The sequence below is a fragment of the Herpailurus yagouaroundi genome, unplaced genomic scaffold, assembly GCF_014898765.1.
Source record: "Herpailurus yagouaroundi ecotype Mexico unplaced genomic scaffold, PumYag 206, whole genome shotgun sequence".
NCBI classification, from domain to species: domain Eukaryota; kingdom Metazoa; phylum Chordata; class Mammalia; order Carnivora; family Felidae; genus Herpailurus; species Herpailurus yagouaroundi.
In genome coordinates, this window is record NW_024412437.1 from 85,493 (window position 1) to 99,000 (window position 13,508).

At 40.3% G+C, this 13,508-nt stretch overlaps 1 protein-coding gene across 1 annotated transcript in view; it reads left to right on the forward strand.

Moving 5' to 3' along the window:
- The window catches only part of LOC121015236 (uncharacterized), an 84,128-nt gene that overhangs the window by 66,896 nt on the left and 3,724 nt on the right, over positions 1-13,508 (forward strand). The window contains exons 16-23 of the mRNA XM_040451999.1: positions 786-839; positions 1,496-1,600; positions 3,144-3,197; positions 4,094-4,198; positions 6,161-6,214; positions 7,060-7,164; positions 7,680-7,733; positions 9,351-9,455. Of these exons, the coding sequence (XP_040307933.1) occupies positions 786-839; positions 1,496-1,600; positions 3,144-3,197; positions 4,094-4,198; positions 6,161-6,214; positions 7,060-7,164; positions 7,680-7,733; positions 9,351-9,455 (636 nt within the window). The remainder of the gene's footprint in view (positions 1-785; positions 840-1,495; positions 1,601-3,143; positions 3,198-4,093; positions 4,199-6,160; positions 6,215-7,059; positions 7,165-7,679; positions 7,734-9,350; positions 9,456-13,508) is intronic.

The window sequence follows — 13,508 nt, forward strand, 5'->3', positions numbered from 1 at the left end:
CCATGTTGTTGCAAATGGCAAGATTTCATTCTTTTTCATCACTGAGTAGGATTCCATTTGTATATATATACCACATCTTTGGTGAGGATGTGGAGAAAGGGGAACCCTACTGCACTGTTGGTGGGAATGCAAACTGATGTAGCCACTCTGGAAAACAGTATGGAGGTTTCTTAAAAAATTAAAAATAGAACTACCCTATGACCCAGCAATTGCACTACTAGGTATTTATCCAAAGGATACAAAAATGCTGGTTCGAAGGGGCACATGCACCTCAATGTTCATAGCAGCACTACCGAAAAAATAAAATCTTTAGGGGCACCTGGGTGGCTCAGTAGGCTAAGCATCCAGCTCTTAATCTCAGCTCACAGTTCGTGAGTTCAAGCCCCATATCAGGCTGACAATGAAGAGCCTGCTTGGGATTCTCTGTCTCCCTCTCTCTCTGCCCCTCTATCTCTCTCTCTTTCTCTCACAAAATGAACATTTAAAAAATAAAATTTTTAAATAAAATATTTTTTAAAAAGAAAATATAAAATTTTTAGAATAAAACATGAAAAATTATTGGGATTCCATACACCAAATCTTCATTTAAGAACTTTATATAGGGGCCCCTGGCTAGCTCAGTTGGTAGAGCCTGCAACTCTTGAGCCTGGGGTTGTGAGTTCAAGCCCCCCACTGGGTGTAGAGTTTACTTAAAAATTTTTTTAAATCTTAAAAAAAAAGAACTGTATATAATTTTTCAAGTCTCATTATCTTCATCTGATTCTACATTCTGAATTTTCCTACAGAAGATGAAAAGGTGGAGTTGGCTGTGTTGATGGAAGCAGCCAGTGCCTTTACAGGTGAGTGAGAACTTGTAGAAGACATCATAAAGTTGAGATCTTGATGCCTTGTAGAGAAGTACCTTTTTAAAGCAGTACTTTGCCCCCTCCATCCATCATTAGTAAGTTTGCTTTGTTCTTTTACTTATTTATTGATGATTTTTATCTTATTGCCAATAACTTAGATTATTAGAGATTTAGGAAAAGTGTGGCCACTCTCAAAAAGAAGTATTAACTTGTTTGATATTTTGACCAGTGTTTATTTCTCCAGTGTTTAAAGAATCAAAATCCAGGTGAACCCAGGAAATCTCAAGATGAAGTTTTTGCATCAGGAAATATGGTCACTAAGAACAGTCAGCCCCATAGTCCAAGTCATGAAGCACTATCAGAGCTATTACCAGTATAACGATGCACATTCTATATACCATCACACTGCCGCCATGTTACTCAATGCTATATTCATCCCCACACAGAAGAGAAGAGTTGTCTTCTCATTTTGAGTAAAGAAACTTTTCAGTTGTTGGATTTTACTATAACTCTAGTGACTGGAGTCAGCTTGTGTGTTTCAACTTCATCCTGCAGTTGGAAATAATGCTGCACTAGATTATGTTCGCCATAATTCAGAATAATTCGATTTCTTAATGTTTTCACCTGAAATGATTCCCATCTATTCAAAGGAGAAAAGGCAGAAGCCAATGACTTAAAAAATGTACTGGGAAACATGGGAATTGAGATCACTGAAACAGAGCAGTTGATGCTGTCAAAAACTTTGCCAGTCTCTGGTGAGTATATGACATGCCACCGTGGTGCTCAGGGAAATGTGGCACTGTGGGCTTCTGGGGGAGAACTGTCTGATGCCCTAAGAAACCCCCTAAGGAACATGCAGTCCAGACAGAAACCCCATTCTCATCTGTGTTTTAGTTTGGAAGTGATTAATTTTTAAGTGAAAAATTTACAAGTCAATGGGCCCCTGCTAGATAGTTTTTTAACTTTTTAAAATTTATTTATTTTGAGAGAGAGAGAGAGAGTGAGGAGGGGCAGAGAGAGAGAGAGAGAGAGAGAATCCCAGGCAGGTTCCATGGTGTCAGCACAGAGCCTGATGCAGGGCTCAATCCCAGGAACCGTGAGCCAAAATCAAAAGTTGGACGCTCAACTGACTGAGCCACACGGGCTCCCCACCCCCCGACTAAATATTTTAAATGCCACACAGCTGACTTCTCTGTAGCTCCCCTGAATGTGCCTCCCCAACACCCCATAATCCAGCAACTAAAAGATAAACACCTGAGAGCAGGGTGCCCTCCAGAACCATGTGCTGGGACTGTCAGTATTCGAATCCGATTGGTCAGTCGTCCAATTAGTCCCTCAAAAACCACCTCTTGGGCACCTGCATATGCTCACCACTAGAGACCCTAGAGGCCAGCCTGTGCCCCGCCTGTGTCTCCTGCCCAGTCTCATGGACCTCCACGTAGACCTTCTTCCCACATAAACACTCCCGTCACCACTTGTCCCCTAAGCAAGAGCGAGCCTACACATCACCGAGGGGGCTGGTACCCCTTGATGGCAGAAGCAGCACCATGGGCAGCAAATGCCCGATGCCCATCTGTATTCTCCCCACATACACCTAAGGCTGTGGCCACTTCCCGTGTCTAGCATTCCCCTAGATTGCTCTCAAGGAGCCAATTATGAGAATTGGGACATTGGCTCTGAGACAGCAGGACAAAGATGCAGAGAGAAGAGGGGCTGTCATGGAGATAAATGCATATACATGCCAGGCATTGTGGAGTCTGTCAACACTGGAGACACTCCTGCCACAGGAAAGGGCCCTTTGGGACAGACAGCACCTGTGGAGATGGGTGGGGCTGGCAGATGTCATGTGTTCTCCGACCCTGTTGAATTTCCTCTCCATTTATGGAAACTGTTTAGAGAACACTTATTTAAATATTGTTTTAAACCACTGTTTGGATTGATAATTATTTTTAATAAAATCCCTTTATAGGCCTATCATTCAGGCTAAACATAGACTTAGAGGAATACCTTATGGGCCTAGGGCACTGGCAAGGAAAAGGGAGAAAGGCAGAGCATCAAAGTGCAATTCAAGAAAAGAAAAAGAAGAAAGAGGCAACTGTATGGGTGTATTTTTAGCCTGCATCAGCTACTGCCATAGGTTCCAGTGATGGAATAGACTGACCACATTGAGGGCATTCCTTTTATTATTCTTTGAGGGCGAGATAAATAAATTGCTAGATGAATCATATCAAATGTCTTATAAAATTATAGAATTCCCTATCCTTTTTCTTTTGACTTAAACTTTACCTTGTCTCACAGGAGATGGAAAGGTGTACAAGAAAAGATCACTGAATAGTGTGAAACTTCTCAAAGGTAAGAATCATGAGAACAGCAGCTAAAATCTATTAGGCTTTGCATTTGCTTTTTTTTTCTTTTTTTAAAGTTTATTTATTTAGTTTGAGAAAAAGGGAGAGTGGGAGCTGGAGAGGGGCAGAGAGAAAAGGAGAGAGAGAATTCCAAGCAGGCTCCACACTATCAACAAAGAGCTTGCCACGGGGCTCAGTTCCACGGACCATGAGATCATGACCTGAGCCGAGATCAAGAGTCAGATGCTTAACCAACTGAGCCACCAGGCACCCCTGCCTTTTTAAATTTCTGATTAGAATCATGCTATTCCATTATTCCACTGGTTTAATGACACTGAACTTATGCTCACAACCTACCACTCTTCTTTAGGTATAACTACCTCAAGTTATTCTTAATAATATGCAGCAAGTTTGACATTCTGATTTCATTTACGCTGATTATCACAATTCATCAGGCTTATCTAAATCTTCTTCATCCATGATTATTTCTTTTTAAAAATTTTTTAATGTTTATTCACTTTTGAGGGACAGAGAGAGACAGAGCCTGAGTGGGGGAGGGGCAGAGAGAGAGGGAGACACAGAATCCGAAGCAGGCTCCAGGCTCTGAGCTATCAGCACAGAGCCCAACGTGGGGCTTGAACTCACAAACCGTGAGATCGTGACTTGAGCCGAAGTCGGACGCTCAACCGACTGAGCCAGCCAGGCACCTTCATGATTATTTCAACGAAAAGTTACAACACAGTGCTGAGGGAGCATTTTCTCTTCTCACCTCCAACACTGACTATCTGGGTTCATTTAAATGGCCAGTGTTTCACTCTCCACCGAGGGTGGATACACATTCAAAGCTAGCATCTTCCACTTCTTGGACTTACTTCTATTATTTACATCCTCTTCTTTCCCAAGGAAAGAAAGTCAGTATCAGTAACCTGGACCCCCTTATAAAGAACATGGGAATCCAGCTTGAGAAAGAGGACCATCAGGACTTACTGAAACACCTGCCGACTGATAGTAAGTATTTCAGATACCACTGTACTTGGGAGCAAATCTTAGAGCTTCTATATGAGGGCTTCTGAAGGCAAACCTATTTTTTAATCTCTTTGAAAAACTTATGAAAGATTTCAAACATCTATCAAAGCAGAAAACACTGTAACAAATACTTGTGTATCCGCTGACTAGAGCTAACAGGTGTTACCATTTTTCCTTATTTCTTTCATACATCTTCCTTCCTTTCCAAGTATGTCTTTTTTAAATAAGACAGTTTCATTAATGACTGAATAAGACCAATTTAGCTGGGTAAAAATGTCATGGAGGCAAAAATAGTAGAATTCATTAGAAAGAGTTGGCTAAGGGGTAAGCGCCAGGCTAAAAGGTCCTGAATTAGAGGGCTCTTGGATTCCAACATAGAGCCAGTGGCTTCCCATTAAAAGCCTGATGAAAAACAAGTTGTAAGAGAGCCAGACAGCACATCTTTCAGCACAACCAGCACATGCCACACCAAAATAAACAAATTCTTCTTCTTCCCTACTTCAGGGTTCCTATTCTCAACTAATGATTGGCAGGTGTGGCTAAGGCCACTGTCACCAGCAAACATCTTTGCTGCCCCTACCTGTAGTTGGCCTTAATCAAGAAAACAGTTTGAGCCCACCTTGTAGTTTAAAATTTCCGGGGCACCTGAGTGGCTTAGTCGGTTAAGCGTCCGACTCTTGATTTTAGCTCAGGCCATGATCTCACAGTGCAGAGTCTGCTTGGGATTCTCTCTCTTTCCCCCTCTCGCTCCCCTTCCCCTGCATGCTCTATGAATGAATGAATGAATGAATGAATGAATGAATGAATGAATGAATCCCTCTCCCTGAGTAATTATCCATTATTTTGTCTGGAGCCTCTTCTTATCATGAAAAATATCACTATAGATCATTTAATTGTGACATTGTCCCCATATATTAGCTAGGCGCCCTTAAAATGTTTCCTACCAGAAAAGGGATTATTACCAATGAGTATTTTGAGGCCATTCAAAAAGAAAAAAAAAAAAGGAAAGAATAATTTTTTCTAATCCAACATTATGACTACTATACCACTGGTATTCATTCACTTAGCTAGCACAAAACTAGATGCAAAACACTGAACTAGAGAGTGAACAATTTATACCTGGTAGGACAAAGAAAATTAAGGCATGATCTCTGTTCTCAAACAGCTCACTGTCCTGAGGGGTGGAGGTGGGGACTGTAAGCAAAATTTCGAGAGTGGGAAGATAGCATTCTGTCAGGGTTTAACAGTCAGCTGCTCATGTAAATAAATGACATCTAGGCCTCAAATTCCATCTTGTCTGTTGAAATATGCTTCCTTATTGGGTCTGAAGGAAGGGAGAGTCCTGTTAGAAGGGGTTACAGTTGATCCTTGAACAACAGGGGTTTGACTGTGTGGATCCACTTATGTGCACATTTTTTTAAATTCTGTCACTGCAGTACAGCACTGTAAATGTCTTTTCCTTATGATTTCTTTAGTAACATTTTCTTTTCTCTAGCTTTCTTTATTGTAAGGATACAGTAAATACACAGAACATACAAAATATGTGTTAATTGATATTTTATGGTATCGGTAAGGCTTGTGGTCAACGATAGGCTGTTAGTAATTTTTGAGGAGTCAGAAGTTACACATGGATTTTCAACTTTGTAAGGGGGTCAGCACCCCTACCCCCCACGTTGTTCAAGAATCAACTGTATTATTAAACCTGCTTAATCTCTGGGTTAAGGGTCATTGGATACTTTTTACCAAGTAGTATTAATTAGAGGATGTTCACTTTAACATTTTGATCTTTCTCTTTGTTCTTGCTTATTTTGACTTTAAAAAGTTACTGAGGAAAATTATGAAAAACAGCTGAATTTGAACCTTTTATATTACGACTTAAATTTTTCATATCGTTTTTCTAAGTCTAAGATTTAGTCTCTGTGCCTGAATTGCCTCTTCTTACAGAGAATAAAATGGTTGATTTGAATGTGGTGATGGACGACGCAAAAGCTTTTATAGGTAAGAAGTAGTGGTAAAAAGGGAATTCGTTATTAACTAAGACCTTAATGATTTACAGGAAAAAAAAAAAAGATGCTTTTAAAACAGTAGTTTTCTCTTTAGGCTATTACTGACATGCGAAGTTGACCCGCCCCCATCCTACAAATTTAATGGTTAAATGTTTGCTTTATAATCTTACTGTTTGATTTGGGATTTTTCCTGTATAGACCTACATCATATGGAGTTTGGACCAAGAATGTTTTCCACTTCACCATTGTTTAAACTACCAAAATATAGGTGAATGCTGTTCAGTCTCAAGGTGAAGTTTTGTAGGACAGCCAGGAAATATGTGTCAAAAGACCCCATAATTCAGGAAACATAATGGCATTTGACTTATATCTGGGATTATATCTACTTTTCTTTTGCTTGAATTGAAAGTATAAATTCTATTTCTGAACATAATCCATTTGCCCACATGTACTCTAAACCTACATAGATTAACAAGTTTCATTGTCAATTTGCTCTTCTAATTAAACTTATGCCAAATATGCAATCTTCTCTATAATTTGAAATCATTTGCCCATTCCTAAAATTCTTATGCATGAACGGGGCACCTGGGTGGCTCAGTCGGTTGAGCATCGGACTTCAGCTCAGGTCACGATTTCACGGTTCGTGAGCCCACGTGGGGCTCTTTGCTGATGGCTCAGAGCCTGGAGCCTGCTTCGGATTCTGTGTCTCCCTCTCTCTCTGCCCCTCCCCCACTTGTGCTCTGTCTCTCTCTGTCTCTCAGAAATAAATAAATGTAAAAAAATTAAAAAATAAATTTAAAAAATTCTTATGCATGAACAATTCTCATCTTTCCAAAGGAGAGAAGGTTAATGTGAGTAATCTGAACAATGTGCTGAGGCAAATGGGACTAGTACTGACTGATGAGGAGAATAAGGAGCTGTTGAAAACTCTGCCCATTCATGGTGAGCATTTAGCACATCTCTGAAACTTGGATTTATGGGCTTGTGTATGAAAAGTGCTGAAATCATATATGCCTATGTCTAGTAAAACCCCATCTAGAAAACATGGTGTTACAAAAGAAGAAATCCTGTTCTTGTCACTTACATTTTAATATTGAAAATTGGCAACATCTTTCACTAGTCTCCATCATCAAGGCTACATTATCCTGACACCCTGGGATCACTGCTTCACCTAAATCCTGACCAAGGAAATGAGGAAAATCAGAAGAGTAAGAGTAAGAAGGAAAATGGGAGAAATAGGGAGATAGACTGTTTTTAATTCAACCAATAGGTAGATTTACATCAGTGAGAGCTTTATCTTTGGTTTCGTTCTTACTTGAGGGCAAAATAAAATAAAATCCTCAACAAATCTGAAGCATTTTCCCCCCTGAGATTATGGATGCTGGATTGTCTTTGTGCTCTATTTGTTAATCTTCCCTTCATTTAACCTATATTCTTAATCGTGTCTTGTCTTACAGCTGATGGAAGAGTATATAAGAAGAGATTGCTAAAAGGTGTGAAAGCACTCAATGGTAAGTGAGAATCATGGTGAAAGCACAAATAAAAATAAATTCCTCGTGCTTAGCATTTGCCTTTAAATGTTCCAACTTTGCTTCTTGCCAATTTTTTGATCCATTGTTTTAGACTCATAACTTCCCATTTTTTTCTTGGGTGCATTGACATTTCAGGATAGAAATTCTAACACTGTATTCCGGCTAGAACTGTACAGACTGGTTGCTATTTTCAACCATGAGTGGACTCACTTATTCCCCCCTGTTCACCTCTCATGGGAAACTGAAGCAGAGTCCGCTGGACGGGTGTTAAGGAAAATATCCTATCTCTACCCTTTATACTATTCTGTTATAAGCAATAATTTTTTAAGTTTTTGATCAGAAATTATTTTCAAAACATCAAATACTACAAGAAAACTATCCAATTCTACCACTTAGAACACTGAGAAAAGAACTGTAAGCTAAGGGGTACCTGGGTAGCTTAGGCAGTTAAGCATCTGACTCTTGATCTCGGCTTAGGTCGTGATCTCACAGTTCCAGTTGGTGAGATCAAGCCCCGTATCGCGCTCTGCGCTGACAGCATGGAGCCTGCTTGAGATTCTCTCTCTCCCTCTTTCTTTTTGCCCCTCCCTTGCTTGTGCCTCTCTCAGAATAAATAAACATTTTTAAAAATTCTGCAAAGAATTGCTAAGTCAAGTCATGGGGATATAATATGCAGCATGGTGACTATAGTTACAATACCATATTGCATCTTTGAAAATTGCTAAGAGATAGGGGCTTCTGTGTGGCTCAGTCAGTTAAGTGTCTGACTTCGACTCAGGTCATGATCTCACAGTCCGTGAGTTCCAGCCCCGTGTCGGGCTCTGTGCTGACAGCTCAGAGCCTAGAGCCTGCTTTGGATTCTGTCTCCCTCTCTCTCTGCCCCTCCCCTGCGCATGCTCTGTCTCTGTCTCAAAAATAAAAACATTTAAATTTTTTTTTAAAAAAGAAAATTGCTAAGAGATAGATTTTAAAAGTTCTCACCACAAGAAAAAGAATTCGCAACTTTTCATGGTGATGGATGTTAGCAAGACTTATTGTGGTGATCACGTTGCGATAGATACAAATACTAAATCATTATGTTGTACACCTGAAAGTGATATAATGTGTCAATTATATCCCAATTTTTTTGAAAAGCAAGAGTCCTCCCAACTCCATCAATCTCATCTGTCCCCATAAAGGTAAATACTGTTTACTGTCCACCTGGGTCTCAATGGTTATCTTTCTCAATTTTCCTACTTTCTTTTTTAATATGAAATTTATTGTCAAATTGGTTTCCATACAACACCCAGTGCTCATCCCAAAAGGTGCCCTCCTCAATACCCATCACCCACCCTCCACTCCCTCCCACTCCCCCATCAGCCCTCACTTTGTTCTCAGTTTTTAAGAGTCTCTTATGCTTTGGCTCTCTCCCTCTCTAACCTCTTTTCCTACTTTCAACAGAAATATCTAAATCTAGGGAGATCTATATGTTAACGGTTTCTTTGTGCCCTTATGCTTTATCCTCCAGTTGGAATTTATGATGCATGACCATGATTAGCATTTTTCACTCTTAAGCATCAGTATTTATGATCTTATTTCGTGCCCTTCTTTCCTAAGGACCAAGGGTCAAACTCAAAAAAGTGAAATCCCTTGTGGAAAACATGGGAATTAGACTCAATGATGAGGAACTTGAGGAAATAATGACTGATGTGTCAACTGATGGTGAGTATTACGGGTGTCATTATGCCCTTCAAAGAAATATTGAACCCTTCTATCAGAACTACTGAAAGTAGCCTTCCTTTTTCATATTTAATGAAGTAAACGTAAATAGAAAAACTTCATCCTGACTCATTAGGAAATACTATCTCCAAAAATGCTTTTTAAAAAGCCATGTTGTGGGGCGCCTGGGTGGCTCACTCGGTTAAGTGTCCGACTTCAGCTCAGGTCTTCATCTCACAGTTCATGGGTTTGAGCCCCGCGTCGGGCTCTGTGCTGACAGCTCAGAGCCTGGAGCCTGCTTCGATTCTGTGTCTCCCTCTCTGTCTGCCCCTCACCTGCTCTCTCTCTCTCTCTCTCTCTCTCTCTCTCTCTCTCTCTCTCAAAAATAAATAAACATTAAAAAAAATTTTTTTAAAGCTATGTTGCAGGGGCACCTGGGTGGGTCAGTAGGTTGAACATCCGACTCTATTTTTTTTTTAATGTTTTATTTATTTTTTTAGAGAGAAAGCATGAGCAGGGGAGGGGCAGAGAGAGAAGAGGACAGAGGATCCGAAACAGCAGCAAGCACAATGTGGGCCTCAAACTCATGGACCACGAGATTATAACCTGAGCCAAAGTTGGACACTCAACCAACTGAGCCATCCAGGCACCCTGAGCATCTGACTCTTGAAATGGTCTCAGGTCATGATCTCACAGTTCATGGGATCAAGCCCCAAGTTGGGCTCTGTGCTGACAGTACAGAGCCTCCTTGAGTTTCTCTCTCTCTGCCCCTCCCCTGGTCATATGTGCGTTCTCCCTCTATCGGTCTCTATCTCTATCTCTCAGTCTCAATAAATAAATAAATTTAAAAATATATATGTTGGGGATACTACTTGTAAAACTTAGCCATGCCTTCAATGCCGTACAAGTAAGTCACTGAAAGAAAAGTGAAATTTTATACCTCATTTATAAGGGAACATGTTGGGGACACCGGGATATCTCAGTTGGTTAAGCCCCCAACTTCAGCCTAGGTCATGATCTCGCTGTTCTGGAGTTCAAGCCCTGCGTTGGGCTCTGTGCTGACAGCTCAGAGCCTGGAGCTTGTTTCAGATCCTGTATGTGTCTCTCTCTCTCTCTGCACCTCCCCAACTCATGCTCTCTCTCTCTCTCTCTCTCAAAAATAAATAAACATTAAATTTTTTATATGGGAACATTTAAGAGAAAAATTAACAAAGTCGGAAATCAAATGATGAGTTAGCAGAGAATGATTGCAAGACAAAGAGCTAGTACCCCAATGGTAGAAAGAGCCCTCACACATTTATAAAACATACTGAGAGTAGAAAAAGTTAAGTACACAAATAGATAATTCATAAAAGAGCAATATAATTGCCCAGTAACATAAAAGATGTCTGACCTCACCAATAGTCATGAAAATACAAATTAAAAAAATACAGTATTATTTTCACTCATTGGACAGGCAAAAATTAGCAAGATTGATAATATCCAGTTCTGGCGAGGGTATGAGGAGAGGGACTCACTGACAGGTAAGAGTTTGCCACTGCTAGAGATGGTCTTAGAAAAATCATTTAGCAGTATCTGTGGCAGGCGGGGGGGGATTCCCTTTTCCCCTGGTGAACCTAGCCAATATGCCTCATCTGTAGTGTAGCTTTTCTTTGTGCTGAGGCCTGGTCCCTGTTCTGCCACTAAATTGCTAACAAATAATTTAACCCTACTGAATGTTAGTGTCTTCCCATGTTAAATGGGAAGTTGAACTAAATAATTGTCTAGGGTCACTTCTTTCTCTGAAATCAATATAGATAAAACCTGCAAAGTACTTAATGCAATGTCTAGAAGACTCCGTAAATGTTAGACATGATGATGGTGGTGACAATGAAGGTGACAGGGAATATGGAGGAGATGCTGGGGAAGAACAGAAGGAAGAAGAAAAGAAATTCCATGACCTATGAATTAATTTTGCCATCGTGAAAATATAAGTCCTAATCGAATAAATATTTGTTTACTAAATATGACCTTTATATAAATAAATAGGTGAGATGCGACCAGAGCATTTGGTAAGAAATAGCACTGGGCTCACGTCTTCGTCCTTCACTACTCCTCTTCTTATTCTTCGCAACTTCCATAACTTCCATGCAGATCAGGGCTTGTGACTTTACTGTGCCATAGACCCCTTTGACAGTCTGATGAATGGATCACTTCTGAGTATAATATTTTTAAATGCCTAAAATATAATAAGTAAGATTATGAAGAAACTAAATTTATCAAAACATTAAAGATATCAATTATTAGTGCTTAATAACACATTTAACAAGTTCTAGTAGTAGATGTAATAATTGTTAGAATTTTAAAGTAGTGATGAGTAGGGCGCCTGGGTGGCTCAGTCATTTAAGCATCTGACTCCAGCTCAGGTCATTATCTCATGGTTCATGAGTTTGAATCCCACATGAATGAGCTCAAGCCCTGCTTCAGGTGAACCCCACTTCTCTCTCTCTCTCTCTCTCTCAAAAAATAAATATAAAAAAAGGGTGCCTGGGTGGCTCAGTCGGTTAAGTGTCTGACTTTGGCTCAGGTCACAATCTTGTGGTTCATAGGTTCGAGCCCCACATTGGGCTCTGTGCTGACAGCTCAGAGCCTGGAACCTGCTTCAGATTCTGTGTCTCCCTCTCTCTCTCTCTCTCAAAAATAAATAAACATTTAAATAATAATAATAAATTAATTAAATAAATAAAGTAGTGATGAGCCTAAGTAACTTTTCAATATATTTGCAAGAGCTACCATATAATATCCAAAATGTCAGTGATTTGTATTAATGGCTAAGTCATAGGTTTTACTACTTCGACTGTGGTTCGTTGCCTGCATTAATAATTGAAGAAAATGCTAAATTTAAGTGAGTGGTTAGTGAAAATAAAGATGGGACATTGTGGGAGTTAGAGGCACCAGCCCCCTGTGCAGTCAGAATGTAACTACTAATAGCCTACTGTTGACTGGAAGCCTTACCAATAACATAAGTCAATTAACAAATATTTTACATGTTATATGTATTACATGCTATATTCTTACAATAAAATAAGCTAGAGAAAAGAAAATGTTATTAAGAAAATCATAAGATTGGGGTGCCTGGCTGGCTGAGTCAGTAGAACATGCAACTCTTGATCTCAGGGTCATGAGTTCATGCCCCACGTTGGCTGTGGAACCTACTTAATTAAAAAAAAAATCATAAGAAAGAAAAAAATATATTTACGGTACTGTATTTATCAAAAGAGTCCATATATAAGTGCAGTTCAAACCCATGTTGTTCAAGGGCCCACTGTATTTTTTTCCCATTCAAGCTCAAGGACTCCCTGAATTCTATCATTAGAGGGTACATAGGCCCCAGGTTAAGAAATCTTGATTAAATATTATTTAACTCCTGATATAAGTCACCCATCTAAACACCCTGACCTCCTGTTCCTTGACTTCCTTAATTTCAATCATCTTTCACTCCTGTCCCTTAACTGCTACTCACATGGTGATGACCTACACCTTGTCCCCACCTTATACTTCATCATCCCCAAAAACTCTATTTCACGTACCCACTCTCTGACGATTACCTTTCCAGTTTATTTACCGTGCAGACATTTCTGCCATAACACAATGGAGGAATGCCTGAAAAACCTCCTGCTCTGTAAAATTTAAATTGCCCACTAGGGGCACCTGGATGGCTCAGTTGGTTACACGGGTCCAACTACAGCTCAGGTCATGATCTCCCAGTCCATGAGTTCAAGCCCCACATCAGGCTCTGTGCTGGCAGCTCAGAGCCTGGAGCCTTCTTCAGATTCTGTATCTTGTCTCTCTCTGCCCTTACCCCACTCACTCGCTGTCTCTCTCTCAAAAATAAATAAACATTAGGGGCGCCTGGGTGGCGTGGTCAGTTAAGCGTCCGACTTCGGCTCAGGTCATGATCTCATGGTCTGTGAGTTTGAGCCCTGCGTCAGGCTCTGTGCTGACAGCTCAGAGCCTGGAGCCTGTTTCAGATTCTGTGTCTCCCTCTCTCTCTGCCCCTCCCCCGTTCATGCTCTG